Below are 22860 nucleotides of genomic sequence, written 5' to 3'. Positions count from 1 at the left end.
GAGGGGCACCCACATAACTCACACTGGACAGAGGGTTCTTTTACTGGTAGAATAGGATAGACAAGACATTAGTAGCGAAATAAAATACACATACACCAAAATATCAAGTTAAAGCTCCTGGCTTTAATACCTCTCAAAATAATTACAAGGAACAAAGCACAGAAAAATACAATGAATAAATTCACCAAAATAGGAGATTGCCTAGGAATTGTTATTCTGGAGGGTACCACTGATAGCAGGATATCGCAGAGCAGTTCATGCAAGTCTAACAGAATGATGATTGAAGCATGTATCACTTGTCTAACAATATCGCAGCAGCAACACACAGGGTTCTCATTTCAATTGATGGACCACAACTGTCCTCAGTCTCGCCAATTTATTAAATGGCCCAGATTCAGGTTCACCACTTGGATTTTCACATGAGACAATCAGAATGGGATCTTGCTAGCAGCTGTTAGATTCCAATTGTCCTTCCAGAGTTGTAAACATCCTTTGTTATGTAAATCACAAGCACACCTGGTAGATTCCATTTGTCTTTCCAGAGTTTAAAACAAGTATGACCTGTCAATCACCTTTATGACAGTTATTATACAGCAATTAATGCACACCATTTCTTCCTATGATTCCAGGCACACTTCTATTTGCAGGGTTTGAGGTAATATGGCAAAACATAGTTTAAATGATGCTGACAGCTAGACATAATAAGTGGTTCTCCTATTTGGGTACAAGCTAGAACATCTGTCGCATACGACTTGTTTACCACTTCCGTGTGGCTGAGAATGTTCTAGAACCGTACTGTGTCTGGGTGAAATTTTTAGAAGCTGGTTGAATAGGTAATAGGACACTGTAGAAGGCAATAGAAGGTAATGGAACATTCTAGAAATTTGTAGTGAATTCCAGACTCATTATGTATGCTGATGTAATGGTCTATTTATAGACAGTGTGGGTATATACAGGGGAGTTGTTCAGCACTGAGATCAGATTGGAGATCTCGTTGAATTGTATTGGAGTTTCTAGTTATTGGAGTAGTGGAGTTTTAACGCGTTATTGTACTTGATGTTTGCAGAGTATAATAATACCAGTACCAGTTGAAACCTCATCTGTTGACTCTGTGTTCGTATTTTATCATCGCCGCCAGGGAAGTCTTTTTGTTACTGTTGCCATTTTGGTATTTGATCCATCACGCCTGTACTATACCAATTACAGTAATATTATGTTGCGTGTGACATCTGGGGGCTCGTCTGGGAACAGTGAAGATATATAGAAGACAACATGGCCAGCAAGATATGTCGAAACAAGAGTTGATGGAATGGGCGGATGAACTGGGAATGACTGGAGAAGACAAAAGGAAATTTATTTTGGAGCAACTGAGTTCTCAGCGGGCTGACAGACAAGCGGCGAGGGAAGAGAGAAAGGCAAAAATGGAAATAGAAGCAGAGGTGAGGAAGATGGAGATAAAAGAAAAGTTACGGCTGGAAGCGGAAGCAGGTGAAAGAGAGAAATTGCGAATGGAAGCAGAACAGCGAGATAAGGAAAGTGAAGCAGAGGTAAGGAAAATGGAGATTGAGGAAAGAAAGGAAAAGTTACGACTGGAAGTGGAAGAAAAGGAAAGAGAATTTGAGTTGATGAGATTAGAGCTGCAAGCAGCAATGCCTGGGTTCCAACAGGCTGATTTTGGCAGTCAACGAAATGTGGTCAGTGATGCACAGTCACCAAAGTTGCCTGCATTTGTTGATGGTAAGGACGAACTTGATAGTTATTTATTGCGGTTTGAGAGGTTTGCAACGAATGCGAGTTGGCATAGAAATGGATGGGCCACAAAATTGAGTGTGCTGTTGACTGGTAGAGCACTGGAAGTATATTCCAGGATGTCCGACACTGATGCAGTTGACTATGATCGCGTGAAGGTGGCGCTGTTGACAAGATATGATTTCACAGAGGATGGGTACAGGAAGCGTTTCCGTGAAATTAAACCTGAAAGTTTCGAGAGTCCTGACCAGTTAATTGTGCGGCTTAAGAATTATTTTGCTAAATGGGTTGAGTTGTCAGGCACTGCAGCAACATATGATGGTGTTACCGACTTGATGGTGAAGGATCAGTTTATTGGTGCCTGTACAAAAGATCTTGCAGTTTATCTTAAAGGAAGAGCACCCAAAGATTTAGATGAGTTGGCAGTAATAGCAAAGCAGTACCTAGTGGCACATGGTCGACAGTTATCCACAAAGGACCAGGTGAGGCGTAACAACAATAAGACTGCCATTGGAAATACTGATGTGGGACAGGGTAGTAGTATCCGGTGTTATGTATGTCAGGGTGTTGGTCATCGAGCAGCACAATGTCCATCCCGTGTTACTGATGTCAACCATGACAAAGGTAAACAGTGCCTTCAGTGTGGTGCTATAGAACATGTGGCTAAGTTCTGCCGTAGTGGACAACACAGGGGTCAAGAAAGAAAGAGTGTCAAACCCAGCACTACTACTGGTGCAGCTGCAGTGGTTAAAGAGGAGTCTAATATCAGTGCTAGCTGTGCTGTTCAAATTAACGGTGATGTGCCTAAAATGGTTGAGAAGGACCATTTGTTGTTAGCATCGGGGAGCAGTTAAAGGTTGTGAATGGTGCATGTATGGATCGAAGTGGTGTTGTGGGGGACAGGACTTTGCCTGTGGGTCAAGGGAAGGTTGGTGACACAGCTGTGACCATGTTGAGAGACACTGGGTGTAATGGCATTATAGTCAAGAAGAGCTTGGTACCAGATGACCAGTAAACAAAAAAGATGGGTCATATATTGATGGTTGATCGTACTGTAAGAAGGGTTCCAGTCGCCATGGTGGAAATTGATATGCTATATTTGAGAGGCACGGTTGAAGCATTATGTGTGCAGGACCCAATCTATGATTTAATTGTTGGGAATGTGCAAGACCACCAGATGACCCGGATCCAGTGTGGAATGTGAGTGGAGCAGTAACAACCAGAGCGCAAGTGAAGAAATCTGGTAAGGTGAAGCCGCTCAAAGTGTGTGATGTAAAGACTGGAGCACATTTAACAAAAGACAAATTAATTGAGATGCAGCAAGCCGACACATCGTTGAAGAAATATTATAATAAGAGAGAACCAGAAGTGAGAGGGCACCATACAACCGAGTTCCAGGTATATGGAGGCTTGCTATATCGTGTGTATCAGGATCGTTCAGTTTCAGGAGGCAAGACGGTACGTCAAGTGGTTGTGCCAAAACTGTTGAGGACTCGTGTTATGGAGATTGCCCATGATTCAATATTTGGTGGACACATGGGGATAAAGAAGACAGAAGACCGGATTGTGACTAGCTTTTATTGGCCTGGGCTACATCAAGATGTTACCAGTTTTTGTAGGTCGTGTGATGTGTGCCAGAAGACTGTTTCAAAGGGATCAGTTGTGAAGGCCCCATTAGGTAAGATGCCTTTAATTGATATGCCATTCAAGCGTGTGGCTATAGATTTGGTTGGACCAATTACACCAGCCAGTGATGGGGGTCATCGATACATCTTAACTATGGTGGACTATACTACACGGTATCCAGAGGCCGTTCCACTTAAAAATATAGATACGGAGACTGTAGCCGAGGCGTTGATTGACTTTTATAGCCAATTGGGGATTCCAGAAGAAGTACTAAGTGACATGGGGACTCAGTTTGTGTCAGAATGCATGCAAGAAGTATCAAGATTGCTCAGCATTAAGAGACTGACGTCTACGCCCTATCACCCCATCTGTAATGGACTGGTGGAAAAGTTTAATGGTACTTTGAAAAAGATGTTAAAGCAGTTGTGCCATGAACAACCAAGGCAATGGCATCGGTATATTAGTGCTTTACTCTTTGCGTATAGAGAGGTACCACAGGAGTCAACTGGTTTTTCCCCATTTGAGCTGTTATATGGTCGAACGGTTAGAGGCCCAATGAAGATCCTTAAAGAGTTATGGACCAAAGAAAGCAATACTCCTGAGATAGTTAATAGTTACCAGTATGTTTGAGTTGAGAGATTGGCTAAAACAGACTTTAGAGATTGCTCGAGAGGAATTACAGAAGGCACAGAACCGATACAAGTGTTACTATGATTGTAAAACGAAGAAACGAGTGCTTAAGGAAGGAGATAAGGTGTTAATTTTGCTGCCAACTGACAACAACAAGCTGTTGATGCAGTGGAGGGGTCCTTAATTGGTGGAGCAGGTAATAGATGAAAACGATTATCGAGTGAGGGTAAGTGACAAAGTGAAGACGTATCATGTAAATATGTTGTATGGGGAGAGGCCCAGGAGAAAGCATATAACACTTTGCGGGAATACTTGTTGGGCAAACCAATTTTGAAGTTGCCAGACCCACAGAAACAATTTGTGTTGCGGACGGACGCGTCTCAGGTAGGAATTGGAGCAGTACTTATGCAGAATCATGGTGAGAAGCTTCATCTAGTTGTGTATGCAAGTAAGAAGTTATCCGTTGCAGAAAAGAAATATTCAACTGTAGAAAGGGAATGTTTAGCCATTGTATGGGGCGTGAATAAATTTCGCCTATATTTAGCCGGTGTGGAGTTCATTTTGCAGACGGATCATAAACCATTGTCTTACCTGGATAAAGCCAAGTTTGCAAATGACCGAGTGATGAGATGGGCGATGACTCTGCAAGGATATGATTACCGTGTTGAGGATATTCCTGGACGGGACAATGTGGTAGCAGACTACCTGAGTAGATTGATGGACTGAGGAACTTTTGGACAGTATAGTAGAATGTTATTCGTTTATATATATTTCATATTTTATTATATTGTACTGTATGTGATTTTCGAATTTTTGTACTCAGAGCTTTATTCAGTTCGATTTGATATATTGTATTGTTGTTTTATTTGAAATTGTTATCGTATTCGTATCATTGACGTCGTTGCTAGTCATGTAATATTATATGTTATAATATTCTTGAGAGGAGAGGCATGTTGCATACGACTTGTTTACCACTTCCGTGTGGCTGAGAATGTTCTAGAACCGTACTGTGTCTGGGTGGAATTTTTAGAAGCTGGTTGAATAGGTAATAGGACACTGTAGAAGGCAATAGAAGGTAATGGAACATTCTAGAAATTTGTAGTGAATTCCAGACTCATTATGTATGCTGATGTAATGGTCTATTTATAGACAGTGTGGGTATATACAGGGGAGTTGTTCAGCACTGAGATCAGATCGGAGATCCGGTTGAATTGTATTGGAGTTTCTAGTTATTGGAGTAGTGGAGTTTTAACGCGTTATTGTACTTGATGTTTGCAGAGTATAATAATACCATTACCAGTTGAAACCTCATCTGTTGGCTCCGTGTTCGTATTTTATCATTGTCGCCAGGGAAGTCTTTTTGTTACTGTTGCCATTTTGGTATTTGAACCATCACACCTGTACTATACCAATTACGGTAATATTACGTTGCGTGTGACAACATCATGAGTGGTACTCCTGGTTGAGAGAATTCAAAACTAAAACACCATAAATGGTACTGCTGGTTGGGTTCAAAACTAAAACATTGGAAGCGGTCTCCTGGTTTGGTTCAAATGTAAGATATTGCAAGTTGTACTCCTGGTTCGATTATATGCATTAGTCACTCTGCATAGGCGAGTGGTGCAATATTATAACACTTCAGGTGTCATAATTTTTCCTGCCAAAAATTTAGATGAACACAAGTTCAATGGCTTATATTAAAACACTGTTCTGAAGACCCATATTGGATCACTGGTCAAAGGACCCATATTGGATCACTGTTCTGAAGACTCATATTGGATCACTGTTCTGAGAACTCATATTGGGTCACTGGTCCGAGTACTCATATTGGATTGCTGGTCTGAGGACCCGTATTGAATTCACTGTTCTGAGGACCCGTATTGGATTCACTGTTCTGAGAACCCGTATTGGATTACTGGTCTGATGACCCATATTGGATTCATTGTTCTGAGGACCTGTATTGGATTACTGACCTGAGGACCCGTATTGAATTACTGACCTGAGGACGTGTATTGGATTACCGGTCTGATGACCCGTATTGGATTCACTGTTCTGAGGACCCGTATTGGATTACTGGTCTGATGACCCATATTGGATTCATTGTTCTGAGGACCTGTATTGGATTACTGACCTGAGGACCCGTATTGAATTACTGACCTGAGGACGTGTATTGGATTACCGGTCTGATGACCCGTATTGGATTCACTGGTCTGAGGACCCATATTGGATTACTGGTCCAAGGACTGATATTGGATAACTGGTCTGAGAACTCATATTGGATTCACTGGTCTGAGAACCCGTATTGGATTACTGGTATGAGGATCCACATTAGATCACTGGTCTGAGGACCCATATTGGATTACTGGTCTGAGGACTCATATTGGATTCACTGGTCTGAGGACCCGTATTGGATTCACTGCTCTGAGGACCCATATTGAATTCACTGGTTAGAGGACCCATATTGGATTACTGGTCTGAGGACCTGTATTAAATTCACTGGTCTGAGGACCCATATTGGATTACTGGTCTGAGGACCCGTATTGTATTCACTGGTCTGAGGACCCGTATTGGATTCACTGGTCTGAGGACCCATATTGGATTACTGGTCTGAGAACCTGTATTGGATTACTGGTCTGAGTACTCATATTGGATCACTGGTCTGAGGATCTATATTGGATCACTGGTCTGTGGAACCATATTGGATCACTGGTATGAGTACCCATACTGGATCACTGGTCTGAGGGCCCATATTGAATCACTGGTCTGAGGACCATATTGGATCACTGGTTTGGGGCCCCATGTTGAATCACTGGTCTGAGGACCCATATTGGATCACTGGTCTGAGGACCCACATTGGAGCACTGGTCTGAGGACCCATACTGGATTACTGGTCTGAGGACCCATATTGGATCACTATTCTGCTAATCCATATTGGACCACTGTTCTGAGGATCCATATTGGATCACTGGTTTGAGGATCTATATTGGATCACTGGTCTGTGGAACCATATTGGATCACTGGTATGAGTACCCATACTGGATCACTGGTCTGAGGGCCCATACTGGGTCACTGGTCTGAGGACCATATTGGATCACTGGTTTAGGGCTCCATAAAGAATCACTGTTCTGAGGATCCATATTGGATCACTGGTCTGAGGATCTATATTGGATCACTGGTCTGAGTACTCAAATTGGATCAATGTCCTGAGGATCCATATTGGATCGCTGGTCTGCTGATCCATATTGGATCACTGTTCTGAAGATCCATATTGGATCACTGGTCTGAGTACTCATATTGGATCACTGTTCTTAGGATCCGTATTGGATCACTGTTCTGTTGATCCATATTGGATCACCGTTCTGAGGATCCATATTGGATCACTGGTCTGAGGATCTTTATTGGATCACTGATCTGAGGGCCCATATTGAATCACTGGTCCGAGGGCCCATATTAGATCACTGATCTGGGGCCCATATTGAATCACTGATCTGAGGATCCATAATGGATCACTATTATGAGTACCCATATTGAATCACTGGACCAAGGGCTCATACTGGATCACTGGTCTGATTACCCATATTGGATCACTGCTCTGAGGTCCCATTTTGGGTCACCGGACTAAGGACATATTGGAATGCTGGTCTGAGGATCTATATTGGATCACTGGTCTGAGGACCCATATTGGATCACTGGTATGAGTACCCATACTGGATCTCTGGTCTGAGGGTCCATATTGAATCACTGCTCTGAGGACCATATTGGATCACTGGTTTGGGGCCCCATGTTGAATCACTGGTCTGAGGACCCATATTGGATCACTGGTCTGAGGACTCACATTGGAGCACTGGTCAGAGGACCAATACTGGATTACTGGTCCAAGGACCCATATTGGATCACTGGTCTGAGGGCCCATACTGGGTCACTGGTCTGAGGACCATATTGGATCACTGGTCTGGGCCCCATATTGAATCACTGATCTGAGGGCCCATACTGGGTCACTGGTTTGAGGGCCATATTGGGTCACTGGTCTGGGGCCCCATATTGGATCACTGGTCTGAGGACCCATATTGGATTCACTGGTCTGAGGACCCATACTGGATTACTAGTATGAGTACCCATATTGGATCACTGGACCGAGGGCTCATACTGGATCACTGGTCTGAGGATCCATACTGAATTACTGGTCTGGGGCCCCATATTGGATCACTGGTCTGAGGACCCATACTGGATTACTAGTATGAGTACCCATATTGGATCACTGGACCGAGGGCTCATACTGGATCACTGGTCTGAGGATCCATACTGAATTACTGGTCTGGGGACCCATATTAGATCACTGGTCTGAGAATCTATACTGAACCAAACAGGTATGATGATCCACTATATACCACTGGTTGAGAACTCAGATTGGATACTTGGATATTTGGCTTTTATTTCCTGATCTAATATTTTTCTTGAATACCACCATAGTCCAACATTTTATAAATTGCCATGTGTTTATCTAAAAATCAGTTTCCCATAAGCTATATGTCTTGCTCAATTACTTTTTTAAATAAGAAAACAAAAGTTTATAATGTACCAGATTGGCTTTGAGTGGAAAGTTTATTTTACAAAAAATCTAATGTTTCTACTGAAAATTAAACGAGATAAAAAAATCATTATATTTCATTTATTTGGGAATGTGCACGAGGAAGTTATACATCAAATTATGCCACGTTATTGGCTGATCAAGCCAAGCAGGATGACCAGCGCCCTCTATAACATATATTCGACTATTTGGTAGATTCTTGAGGTTGTTCATAGATTTCTGACCAAAATCTGTGTCATGCTCTCCATAAACAATAAAGGTTGGAACCTATGACAGAATAAAAAAAAAATACATGATATTATATAATTCATATCAGAATGAGAATACAATAATATATACAGAACAAATATTTCTAAAATATTAAGTTATAGGCTAAAATATGATTGATATTATAAAGGTCTGTACAAAGAAAAGATAATGTAAAAACACTTTCACTGTCTGAAAAAGTTTAGGTTATCAGAATAAATGAACATAGCTTATTTTTAGCTCATGAATAAACATTTCAATTTTCCCTAAAAAACAGGTGGAGTTACAGGAACAGGAATTTATTTCATTTCATCTTACAAGACTGCATTACAAGACTTTTGTTGCAGGTCCTTATTGTAACCAAGGTACACATTGTCACAAAAAACATGAAGAAAAATTGATTTTATGTCCACTTGTAATATTCTTCTGATGTACCTGGATTTTGCCATATTGGTCAGCACTGTACAACTCCGTTTCAACAGGAGCAACTGGTACATATCCACGGAATACTTCTGGGTGCTTCATCAGCAATGGCAAGGCAAAAGTACCACTCATCGATGGCGACACAATCACAGAATGCTCTAGCTTCAAAGCCTTGATAATATTCAGCAAGAATTCTCCTTTATCAACTGTCAGTTCAACATCTTTTGATAAACCATAACCTTGTAATTGGAATTCAAAATCAAGGATTATATACTGTTTTAAATACACAATAAAGGTATAACATACAGTAAGTACTGTATTAGCTCTGGTAGTAACTTATGTGTTCATGTAATATGTATCTACATTCATATTTTTTATACATCTGTCACCGTAACACCATAAGTTACAGCGTGCCGTAATTTTGCAGTATTTTATGGGGTATTTTTATCCTACCATATAAGAAAATGCAAATTTTCCAATATGGAATGATTACGCACGCAAGTTTCCTCTGATAATAAAAACAAACATGGCTGCCACCAGGGTTTGACTGGACTCCACACAAAAAAGTTTGCTGATTCTGTTCTAAACTTTTTGGATTTCGGCATTCCAATGATGTATCCTTGGAAGAAAAAGATGTATAATAATAAGGTTATTACGAGGATACCTGAAAGTATGCACTCAGACAGTACACTGTTGCGTCAACCTCTGCTGCATGTCGGTCAATACTCCTGCTGTATATCCGTGCATACTTTGAGGTATCCTCGTAATAACCTCATATTATAAGAATCTAGCACATTATCAATGCAATTTTTGATGACCCCCAAGTTTGTTGATTTTTTTAAACACACACTGTTTCATTTTTTATGTCTTTTTTTAATTAAATGAGTTATGTTATATTCTCCATAGAATTACACATAATAAATAACCAGGGTAAAATAACATATTTAACTTAAAAATTTGATTTGAAACTATTTTTGCATGTAACCTTGTATAGCAATTTCTCAATACTTTCATGAGAATATATTTATTAACCTAATAAACTAAATGAGGCAGGTTTCTACGGAGAATATACTAGTATAACGTATTCTCATTGACATACCAAACCTTGATCTACATATCACTGTATTTATATACCTGGTAAATCAACTGCCACTGCTCTATAACCAAATCTGATCATATGCTGAAGCGTACCAATATCAAACCAGTTCTGTGATGTAAATCTCTTTCCATGCAGCAGCAACACTGAGCCGTTTAACTGATCTTTTTTATTCTTGTCTGAAATCTCCTGATAGAAAACATCGCCAGTGGCACCTTCCACTTTTATCTTTATCTTTAAGATTTCGTAATTTGGATCTGGCTCTTCTATGTTGAAACACAGTTCTTTAGGAACTTCTTTTAGAGGACAGGTTCTCCAACTATCAGATTGGCCAGCCATTTCGTTGGGAGAAACGTACTGCTGAGTAATCAATAACTTGGACTTCTTTACCACTGTGAAAACAATAATGCCATGCATAGCAAAAACTGTTAAATGAACAGTTCATATGATCACTCTTCATGTAAAGTGTGAATGTGAATTTCAAATGCTGCCATAGTTAATCAAAGCATTTTTATGTTGCTCATTATTTCATAAAGCAAATATTATAATCACTATTTTTAATCATTTTCACAAGTTGAATATATTTAATAATAGCATTCAAGAAGATTTTGTGACTTTTAATTAATTTTGTGTCTCTCATGGAAATATATGGTTTACAGTGCATATGTAACTACAGTGAAATAAAATACATATAACCCACTAATAAAGGTATCCTGGTCATCTACTGATCAAAATTAGTTATTTTCATGGTACCCTGTTATTTGTTTTCATTTAGTTGCATGGTTTTTTGTTCAAACACATTTGCAGTGAAATATTACATGTTGCATTATGGGTAGTATGTGTATAAATGATGACATTGATGGCTGTGTTGATGAAAATAGGAGCTTTGAAATTTATTAATTGACAAAGATAGTACAGAGCAGGATTTTATCATATCCCTGATAATGTTAGCCTAAATTAATTTAGAAGAGGTTAAAAACAAAAACAAAATTACAGTGAGCAATTTTATTATTATTTTTTTTTGTCTGGTGCAAATGTGATTTATGTACAGTGTAGGAAGAGGGTCGGCAAGGGGTATTTTCGTTAGCTGTAATCAATTGTTTTTATTTTCGTAATAATGTAATTCAAATAAATAAAATGTAATTTTAATTTTTTCTTCCGTAATTCCTACAAAGATCTTATTTTTTGTAAGTGTATAAAGCATTTTTCACATTAAATTTTGTAATTCATACAAAATTACAAACTTGTAATTGCTCTTTCGGAAGCCCGGTGTCATGCTAAAAATTGTCCGTGTGCTAAATCTTCCGGTTGAGATCGTTGCACATGCGCAGTGAAGTTCTTGAATTTTTCTGTGGTTTAGTGGATTCTCATAAATAATGTGCATTGTTCAATGAAAACAAGTGTTTTGCTGTTAATTGGTGCATCAACGGCAGAGAGCTAAGTTGTTAAGTGTATCTCAAATGTAGAAACTATTTTTGAGATAGTGAATGGTGGCCGACATCCACCCACCATATATTTCATACATATTACAATTATCTTATTGAAATTATCTGTTGTTGGAAGTCACGAGATTCTCTGAAATACTGATCCTAATAAATAAATAAATAAATAAATAAATAAATAAATAAATAAATAAATAAATAAATAAATAAAGGCCCTTTCGCAGAAACTATCAGTAAATACAAAACAAAATACAACAATCGAGCAAAATCACAAGCACCTCTGTTTGTGCATATCTATTGTTTTACAAGAATAAATGTGAAAAAGTTGTCTCTTCTAATTCCCTTCTATTAATTAATGATTCTACAAACATCTCAAGAATGACCACATATCATTTTTATTTATTAAACATGAAAAAAATAATTGTTAGGAATTGAGAATAGATTATTGTCACAAAAATATTTAACAGAGATTAACCCAAGATACCTACATAACATGTATCAAATCAGTATAGTTTTTAAAAGAAGTCATTGAAAATAGCAGTTTTGACCAAACTGACCCCAAATATTCACAAAAATACAATACTAAAGTATCAAAACACTCAGGCTACTGGTTTTAAAGAAGATGCAAATGCACTTGTTGAAGAACGAACGACAATTAATCAGTAATCCGTTGCTGTGCAAAGTCGCACAGACAAAACTTGTTATAATTTATACAAATATATTAATATACAATTGTATAATTTCAGTAACTTTAAGCTTAAGAGCTAATCCTTACAATATACCATGATGATTATTGTTTTGACTTGTATAAAATATTTCTGTTTTATCAGACATTTTTACCTTGCCCGTACCATCAAAGATGGAAGGGAAAGGTATATTAAGGGAAAGATTTTGTCCGGCGTTGTCGTCGTCGTTGTCGTCGTCGTCGTCGTCGTCGTCGTTAATAATTGTTATTGTGTGCATGATAACTTTACTAATTCTATTCCAAACTTCATCAAACTTGGTCACCTTGTTCATCAGTATAAAGTCTTCCCTGAGTTTGAACAACAGATGTCCTGTATGAAAATATCAAGCAAAAATTGAGAAAAACTGATAAAATATTTCGACTGTTTCTACTTGACTGATCACTGGTGATACACATCAAAGGTCACTGATCTCAGTGGAAATATGCATTGTTGTATGTGTTCAATGAAGCAAATGTTTTATCTTGTAATAATATCCTTGGTAATGTATCTCAGAATCCCTTACTGGGTTTCAAAACCAACTCATAGAGAGATTGCACAGTCTGATACACATTTGCAAACCTACCAATAAATCTTTACAGAAAACAAGATGTCAGAAAATCAATATAAGCACTGCTATGAACTGGGTGCCAAACTTTGATCAAGATCTGAAGCTAATAAAAAATCTGTTTAGTTCAAAGTTATCAAATCAAAAACAATACATAAAAAATACATAAAAAGCAAAACATTTCATCCACATTTTATAAAGAAAATTGTTCTAAAATATATGTATTCTGTATTTGACAAACAGTTCATTCGACAAATGAAAACTCACAGGAATATGTTTCAGCTATTAGAACAGAATGATAGAGTTTTTATAATACAGTCCTAGTTTAAAAACTCACTTCAAAGAAAGATTGCAGTGTTTGAAGATGTAGATTCTCAGGAGGCAACAGTACTGTTGACTTCTCCCTCCACTGGACACCAACTAACTATTTAAAGCAGAGCTTGCAACATGATAGCTATTCATAAAGGGTGTTTTTTTTTTTTACTTTTCATATAATACAGTAGTCACACAATGAGGCAGTTCATATTTGTCTCAGTGAATCATTAATTTTTGACAGACACCTGTACAAAATACTTGGACAAAAGCCAGCTAAGATTTTCTGTTATCTTGCATGTTTTATGAATCTATTCACGTCTAAATGCAGCACTTTTTTTTGCAATGAGGCATTTGTTTTTATACTAAAATATCTGAATTACTTTGAATAAAGCTGGAAATTATGTCCCTTAAAATAATTAAACAAATAAGGCACCAATGTTTTTGTAAGATATTTACATCTTTAAAGGACATTCGGTAGACTGATTCCCCACTGTTAGTTCAACCCCAAAACTTTTTTGTATTCAAAATTAATTATGACAATGTATATTTATATTGAAACAAACTATGTTTATAAAGGGAATTATATTATATAACAAAGGGCAAGGTCACCATAGTTCAACTATGTTTTAAAATAATTTGTCACTATATAACTTGTCAAAAGTTACCTCCTTTATCTTCTGTATCTGTACAGATTATACATGTCATGATCATTTGCATATTTAATTTGTTTGCTTATTTGCTAAAGTAATGAGTCATTTACATTCGAAGTTAACTCGATGTTCCCAAATTGTCCGACTTTTACAATGACATGTTCCCAATATTATCTACACATTATTTAATGCGCCCACCCTCCGGAAAAACAAATATCTGTCGATGTTTGATTTTGTATAGCACATCCACTGAAGTCTTCATGGATCTGTGACTATTTCGTCCCCAGGTAAAAAAGTGGGCGTGTCATTGTACTCGAATTCATGCTGTGTTCCAACGAAACTTTATGAAAGGAAAGGCAAGTGATAATCATGAATGAATATCTACATAAACACAGTATACACATAGTTCATAATTAACTGTATCTGTATTTTAGCATGTTGTAATCCAGTTCAATAACAAATATAAAACGTACCTCTCTGGTTATCACCCCTGGTTAACCCCGGTCACTTGCTCAGTTCAAAGTGCGTAAACCAAGGGGGTGACACGTTTTAAAATGTTGTGTTTAAGTAGACTGTAAAAATGCTTTGTTTTATCAGTATGGCTAGAAACAAATTTATAATATCTTGGGGAAATCTACAATGATATAGTTTGCTGTAGATGGTAATGCAGACACGATACAGTGGACGTGTTTTATCAATTACATACGTGTACATGTAAGTACGTTTCTTACATTGTGTGTGTGCCCCCCGTTATGAAAAAGATTGATCAGCTGTGTGACAAAAGTCATCAGTGCCAAAATTGGCGACTGCAGTCTACTGTGACGAAAAACAATGCCCCAAGAAGAGACACATGCTAAACGGAAGAAGAATGAAGATCAGGCTGTCACGAACTTCAGGGAGTATCTCAGGATAAAGACAGTTCACCCAGATGCTGATTACGGTAAGAGCATGTCACTGTGGCAGTACATTACAAACAAATAATCATACGATCAACAGACACGCCATATTAAAGTCCAGCCAGTGTTCGAAATTAACTGAAAATCATAAAAGGCCCGAAGGACCTATGTCAAATTGAAACTGTAGGTCCTTCGAGCTCACTGTAGGCCCTGATATTTAACAAACAAAGACTTAACGGATAATACAAGCTTGCAATTGCAAAACCTTTATTTACTAATTAATCAGATGTATTATCTGCTGCCTCAAAGAGGTCATCATTTCTTTCATCGTCACTAAACTCATCAAAATCTTCAGAAAAAACACTGACATGATCACTGGCCGACTCTGAATCTGACATGCATTTTGCATCGTGTTCACAATCATTGGCGTCAGCCTCAGCTTCAAGGATCAATTCTGCTGCACGATCCTCGACAAGGCCGGCAATACATCACCTTGTTGATGTTATCAAAAAGTAACCAGTCTTTGAACTCCGCCTGCCAGCTAATTTGGAATGTGCGTGGTTTACGCCGAAACCGTTCGTAGTTTTCAGCGTGTTTGATGCAAATCAAAGATGGCGGAACATAAAATGTAAGCGCGATTTCTATTGGTTTGAATCGGAGGCTTGATCGGCCTACAACCAATCAGATCGTTTGTTACAGTTCCCATGTTCGGCGCATTTCGCGATCATTCGGCAAGCTTGAATTATGACTCGTATGCCCAGGTCGATTAGTGATGCCATTTGTTGATCAAACGTGCAAGAAAACGCAATTTTGAAACAATTCTGGAGTTACTATCGATATTTATTATATATTTGGTCTTACAATCATACTAAATAATGGAACGTTTTTTTTTTAAATATAAATTTATGGTCGGTCACAAGGACTGATGGTTTTTCACAGCTCTAGGCCCTTTACACCCACTGTCGGCGTGAGGCCGACGGACCGACGTTAATTTCGAACACTGAGTCCAGCTGTAAGTGCTGTGTATATTGGTGTGTACTTTTATTGTACAGTATTTAGTGTTTTATGAACTCTCTGAACGGCATTATAACCTTTCCCAAACTAAATCTGATTTTGTTGTACTAATTAATGTACGTCTTGGTTGTTTCTTCAAGCTTGTATATTACTTTCTGCCCCTTCTGTATTTGTATGCATTACCCATCTCAGTATATGTGTGAGATAAGAATATACAAAAATCAAGCTGAAACCCTTTGTGTCAGCAAAATGCAGGAAATGGCATTTCAGGGGGTCTAGATTTCAGATCTCGCCCCCTCATGCAAAATTTCGTGCCACCCCCTCTGTATGTAACTATAAGTTGGTGCAGCAGTTTTCAAGCAATTTTTCGACAATGTAAAAAATGCAATAATACGATCTACAGGTGTTTCAGTTTATATTAATATTTTTCTGCCATTTTTATTTTTGCAATAATTTACAGTGTGGCTTGATTTCGTCTTAATATTTTGTCTGTAAATGTGATCAAATGGGTTCACAAAGGTGAATCCATAGCTTGATGATAAATCGAGATCAAAATAAATTTTGCAATGTGTATTGTGTATATTTTGTATAAATATTCACCAGCTTAGCAATATTTTTTGAGTTCTCTTGAACATATAATATATTTAAATTTGGATATCGTGATATGCAAAATTATTATACATCTAGCACTAAAAACAATAGAATTTGCTGTTTTGTAAAGACCTGTCTTGGCATTCATTACAAACAGGTAAAAGATGTATACTAATAAGGTTATCACGAGAATACCAGAAAGTATGCACTCAGGCAGTTCAGGTTGCATCAAGTCCATGACACTTTGATCGATGCGATCAACATATATTTTTGCATGACTAGCATTTATTGTGTTTCTCATATCGTGGCCAAGCAATATTTTTGTGAGTTTTCAAGTGGTTGTCAGAGACAACCAAATTAAAAAATAGCAATTCACAGACATCCTCTACTTTATTTTCAGATGGAGCCATACAATTTCTTGAACGTATGGCAAAAGAACTGGAGCTACCGTTTAAGTGCATTGAAGTTCATCCTGGAAAACCAGTTGGTATAATAACATGGAATGGAAAGAATCCATCTCTTCCTTCTTTGATGTTAAATTCTCATATGGATGTGGTGCCTGTATTCCAGGTATTGACTTAGTTGGACTTATTATGTCAATCATGATACATGTATGTGTAAAGGACAGTGACTGCTGTGCTCAATACTGGGTCCTATCATAGACCCTCCAGTAGTCTGAGGGTCTATGGTCCTATACAATGTATACAATTTGTTTGTTTGCACAATATTTGAGCATGTGATAATCATCATTGGATAATCACCACCGTCCTTTAAGGTAGGGAGACTATTATTTGTGTTGAAAATTACGATTTTCACATTTATTTATTAATTGATGAAATGCACCATAAACTTTCATATGATAAAGTCAATATAACATAGAATGTCATGTAAGTTGGTTAAAATGTAGATTTTCTGAAGGGAAGCAAGGCAGCCTCAGTAGTGTTTTCCAAAATCAACAACACAGGTTTAATTTGTGTGCCTATAAGTTTCAAAGATAAACTCAAGACAAAGCAATGTTAGGATGTGTTATCAGTAGCTATCTGACACACAATGAGTGTTTCCAAACATTTGAGTGGTTTGTCTCCGCCCCTGTTTGTTTCACAGATTAGTCATTTGCATATGAATGTGTCAGACACAAGGTCACATAGCCACTGAAAAAAATCATTGATTTTGGTGTTTTCATATGCCGAATTTATCCAATTATAGCTATCCCATTCCTTTATGTTTTTGGTTTCCAATAGCCTTACACATTTGGATGTCCCAACACATGGTAAAACAGACCTTGATGGGAAAACAAATTGATTGTGCCGATAAACAAGCTTGAAAATCTTTGCTGTTACTTCATGGACGTTTTCTAGGAGTTTATGTTTTTTCAAAATACAAGGTCTTTAACAAAAAATAACGTATACTTATTGTCGTCGGATTAACACCAAATTTTCACAGCTTTAAGGTGACAATGAGAGGAACTTGAATGTGTCCAGACAAACTATTTCATCGATTATTTACCAACGAGTTGTGGTTTGAGTTGGGGGCAATGCGACTAAAACAGTAATTGAAATTCAGGACACTATTTTTTAAAACGCGTTGCTTGAATAAAACTAACTAGACACATTCAATTTACCAGACTATTGAACAACTAGGAAAAGTGAAAAAAATACTTCTTATCGCCAGCATAAATGCGTAATTTTTTTTTTTACAGAAAAAGTAATTTTTCACCTTTGATTGAGTAACGCGTAGTAGAATGCAGATACGGGCATGCAAAATACACTTGTGAAAAGCTTGAAGTCTGGCGATTCTAAAAATATATACTTTCCCGGGTCTATTTGTAGTCATTTAGTCACAATTAGAAGATGAAAACAAGTATGCAAATAATAGTCCCGCTACCTTAAGCAATATTATTCAACCATCATCTGGCTTGGTGTACTGCAAGATTTTGCACAGAAGCATGACATACAAGCTATAGAATGTCTGTATGTGCTAATGTACAAAATAGAGTTGTATACATGGCCAGGTGATGGTTTATTACTATTATATTGCCTGGTGTATGGATGGCATTATAATAATTAATTATCATGTATCTTTAGTAAAATGTGAACAGGCTTTGGAACCAGCTAGCATATTATTATAGATATACTGAGTAGAAGTGATTATTTATACCTGTCATACTCATGAGTCATGACAATTTTTGGTATAAATTATGTTATTATACACCTGTCACCGTAACGCTATAAGTTAGGAAATGAAAATTTCAAATATTGAATGACTACGCACGTAAGCGTTCTCTAATAATAAAAACAAACATGGCTGCTTGCCACCAGAGTTTGACGGGACTCCACACAAAGAAGTTCGCTGATTCTGTTCTAAACATTTTGGATTTCGGCATTCCCAATGTTGTATCTTTGGAAGGAAAAGATGTATAATAATAAAGGTTATTATGCGCGTCGGTCAATACTCCAGCTATACTATCTTCATGCATACTTTGAGGTATCCTCGTAATAACCTCATAATTTACTGCTGCTAGACTACCCTCGGGTCTAATTTGTTTATAAAATTAACTATGAAATGTTTGTGTGAATTTGGTAAGAGCCAAATTAAGGCCTGAATGATTTTTATAGCAATCTGTGCCACCATATGAAATTGAGGAGTTACTATTTATATAGCAATGAACAAATTGTTAGCAAATTGTGAAGCATGCAGTGTAAAGTCAACTGAGCTGAAAGAGTAACATGGTCGCTATAAAAACAAAATTTATGTTTGAAATGATGTCAACTGACCATATTATTTTCCTTGCATTTAAAGAAATTAACCATTAACATATCAGACAAGTCCATACAATAATGTGCCAGTGAATTAACACAACTAGTTTTGTCATAGAAATCTTTGTGTTTAAGTAGCACGTCATATTAGCTTAGAGGGCACACTGGTGTGTAACTATGGTAAAAATATGATAATCTGTGAGATACGGTATTTTACAGGAGCACTGGAAATGTGACGCGTTTGAAGCCAAGAAAATGGACAATGGTGACATTTATGGCAGAGGGACACAGGTAATACACTCCATTATTTTGAATTCCTTTCATATTGATATGAATTTTGATACTTTTCTAATATAACCACGGTAGTTATTTTGAATGAGTGACTGTCATATGAGTATATCGATATGTACTGCATGATAATCTCAATGAAAATCTAAAAAATTTAATATTGTGTGATTACATGAAAATCAACTTAGGGTTACAAATGAGAAGTTATAATAGCACATATTACTGCTGTCTATAGATACCAGCCATATTGCAAAACACATAGAAATTGAACATTGTCACGTTTAATATGTAATGGAAATGATTGTCATTAGCATATATCTTTTAGATTTTATTGTAAAGTGTCTGATATTATAAAAATAATATTGTCTTGTATTTCATTTTCATAATTCATATAGGATATGAAGAGTGTTGCAATACAGTAAGTGGAATCAATATCTACAATCACTGCATTTATTACCCCCGTTGGATGTAGCCCGAAACAGGGACTTATGTTTTGGGTTCCGTCTGTCAATCCATGCATCCGTCGTCATTTCTCAGAGACACCTGGACAGATTTTCTTCAAAGACTAGTCATAATGAAGGACATGTGTGCATCAATTTATTTTTGATTTGGCTGACTTTTGACTGTCTGGCGACCATTTTTGTACCAAAAAAGACCAAAAATCAACATTTGGCCATCAACCGTTTCTTGGGCCGATTTCATTCAAACTTGGCATTGACATCAGTCATAGTGGGTTACAGATGCATACCTTTTTTTTTCATCATTGGATTCAAAATGGTGGACTGGTGGCCATTTTGTTTTTTGCTGTGTGTTCTGCTCATTTTACAGAGACATGATTGTGTCATGGACCTAAGGTCTATGATTGTACAGATTTGGGTTAAATTTGGTACAAAGGCAAGATATAAAACGTTAAATGTTGTGTTCAGTTATTTTGCATTTTCATCTAAATTTAGCCGAATGGCGTTTGTAACATAATATTATTGAGTATACTCTAGAAAGATTTTTTGTAAATTACCATCTCAGTTACTTGACTAACAACTTACTGTTATGATGTTGTATGTTCCATTTATCCTCAGACTATATATGCATCTACAACATTGTCTCATTTTGATGTTATGTATATCATACATATTTGCTGTATTTGAAGTGTATTAGTCAAATCATGTCTAACCTACCACTATAATTGCAATAGAATATGTGTTCATGGTAACATGTCACAAATACCTTCCTTAGCAACATATCAGAAAGTAACTAAATATAACTGAGCAAATAGTATATAAATAACAAGATTTTATTTTAAAACTTTCCCCTACTTAGATATTGGTATAGATTTTAGATATATTGTTTGGGAAGATATTTCTGTTGCAACTAGTGGCAGCAGGTCTAAATGCACATTGACTTGAATACAGGCTTTCCTGTCAGATTTGAGAACTCACTACACCTTTCATTTGGCTTCAAGTACTCAACAGTTCACTGGCCTCACTCAGCATTGGGAAATAACTATTTTGCAGGCATGACAGGAGGCAATAACATCTCCTCTGATGCTTTGAAAACACTTTTAAAATGGGAGTAAGGATATCAATACATACCCATGTGAACACACTCCTATGCACACACAGTTGACCTGCATTGGTGCGATCTGATTTTTCCAAGTTTTGTGCTTTTTTAATGGTAGTAAATCTACTAGTATTGACACTGCCACAAAATAATATAAATCTTAATATTAATTAATATTAATAACGCTACTAATAGAGAAAATAAACCTGTTTTCATCTTGTTTCAGACATTATGTAAATCTCATACCAAGTACTACATTCTTTTCAATTAAAAATAAATTAGAATTTCTTATGGGCAGCGATGACATGTCAATATCGCTTGTGTAATTTTTTATGATGCTATTGATTTGTGTACTTGTGGTTACACAGGTACTAGTTTGTAAATACATGTTTTTTAATAATTCCTTTGTTCTATACATCGTATCATTTGTTAGCTGTCGGTTTTCAATAAACCCAATACTGTCTTTTATATGTACATAATTCTTACACTTCTTTCTATGCTAGGTATATTGAGGCGATTCGGAGGTTGAAAAGTAAGGGAGAAACACCACAGAGGACTATATATATGACATTTGTTCCTGGTTAGTATGAATTATTTATTATGTGAAATATTAGTCACATAACTAAGCATGATTATTTGTGCAACCTTCAAACAGAAAAAATAAACAGCAATGTGATCAATAAATAACACAAGTAGCGACAGGAAAGTGTCCTGGAGTGTCAACTAAATTCATGAAAAAAAATACATATTGAAGAAAGTGACTTACCTTTGTGTGTGTGCGATTATGCTAGATGAAAGTGGTACATTTTATAAAGTCATTGTCAAATTCTTAGATGTAGAGGGCACCAGTGATAAGACAAATTATGATGTTAAGTCCCTGTTAAATTATTGCACTTATACTATTGTCTGAAATTAATTTTCAAAAAAGTTTTTCTCTCTAAATGTATTCATGGTGGAAGAACCAAGATGCTGAATTAGATGTGACAAATATATGTCTCACATACACATTAATAAGAATATATTTGGTGCAAGCTTGTAACTAAAATTGTCAACTGACTCAATATAAACTATTCTTATATAAATATGCATTAGTGTATTTTGTTTAGATGAAGAAGTTACTGGTACTCTTGGAATGGGTTTATTTATAAAGAGACCTGAGTTTAAAGAGATGAATGTGGGATATGTCTTAGATGAAGGTGAGAAATTCATTAGAATAATTGCAATACAATACTGTATAAGCTTCTACTAACTAATCACTACTGGGGATTTACTTTTAGTACTGCGTGGCTACAACAAGTTATGCCAACAATTGGCAAAATGCATCAGAATCCATCTTGCTCTAGTCTCAACATACATGTACATTGGTTACTCCTCGGGGTCAGTGAGCCAATCAAAATTCCATTTACCTAGTCACTTAATGCCCAAACCACCATTGAGAAGAACTAAATTTCAGTGAAACCAATGAAACAGGGGAACAAAACTGAGAACATACAAATTATTCAAAGTAAGTTATAATATGGAAAATTATTTGCAAAACATTTCAAATTTCAGCCTCAGGAAAATGCTTTCAAAATTTCATCTGAGTGACCACAACTTAGAAATAGAATTAGGTAGAAGAACAAAGCCCAAAATAGAATTAGAAAATAGACACTGTAAAAAATGTAGAACTGAAGCGTTAGGAGATGAAAAACATTTCCTGATAT

At 36.8% G+C, this 22860-nt stretch overlaps 2 protein-coding genes across 3 annotated transcripts in view; one reads left to right on the top strand and one right to left on the bottom strand.

The window, feature by feature from the left end:
* Positions 1 to 8659: 8659 nt before the first annotated feature.
* LOC100377449 (putative protein-lysine deacylase ABHD14B) lies at positions 8660 to 15534 on the bottom strand. 2 transcript variants are annotated; one of them, XM_078006043.2, is made up of 4 exons: positions 15444 to 15534; positions 10397 to 10750; positions 9275 to 9501; positions 8660 to 8860 (listed from the first exon to the last, which is right to left on the bottom strand). In XM_078006043.2, exons 2-4 carry the CDS (start codon positions 10695 to 10697, stop codon positions 8675 to 8677), a joined length of 714 nt encoding a protein of 237 aa, XP_077862169.1. In that variant the 5' UTR covers positions 10698 to 10750; positions 15444 to 15534; the 3' UTR covers positions 8660 to 8674. The 2 variants fall into 2 exon arrangements, with proteins under 2 accessions (XP_077862169.1, XP_002741871.1); XM_002741825.3 differs by lacking the exon at positions 15444 to 15534 and adding an exon at positions 14529 to 14590.
* The window catches only part of LOC100377599 (aminoacylase-1-like), a 22178-nt gene continuing 14113 nt past the window's right edge, over positions 14796 to 22860 (top strand). The window contains exons 1-6 of the mRNA XM_085497250.1: positions 14796 to 14995; positions 16957 to 17126; positions 19532 to 19603; positions 19996 to 20018; positions 21661 to 21737; positions 22264 to 22353. Coding sequence (XP_085353376.1) covers positions 14887 to 14995; positions 16957 to 17126; positions 19532 to 19603; positions 19996 to 20018; positions 21661 to 21737; positions 22264 to 22353 — 541 coding nt within the window. The 5' untranslated portion in view covers positions 14796 to 14886. The remainder of the gene's footprint in view (positions 14996 to 16956; positions 17127 to 19531; positions 19604 to 19995; positions 20019 to 21660; positions 21738 to 22263; positions 22354 to 22860) is intronic.

The sequence above is a fragment of the Saccoglossus kowalevskii genome, chromosome 3 (assembly GCF_978046115.1).
Source record: "Saccoglossus kowalevskii chromosome 3, keSacKowa6.1, whole genome shotgun sequence".
In the NCBI taxonomy this organism is placed as follows: domain Eukaryota; kingdom Metazoa; phylum Hemichordata; class Enteropneusta; family Harrimaniidae; genus Saccoglossus; species Saccoglossus kowalevskii.
Note: the sequence above shows the minus strand (reverse complement) of the source record. Positions and strands in the feature narration are given on the sequence as shown.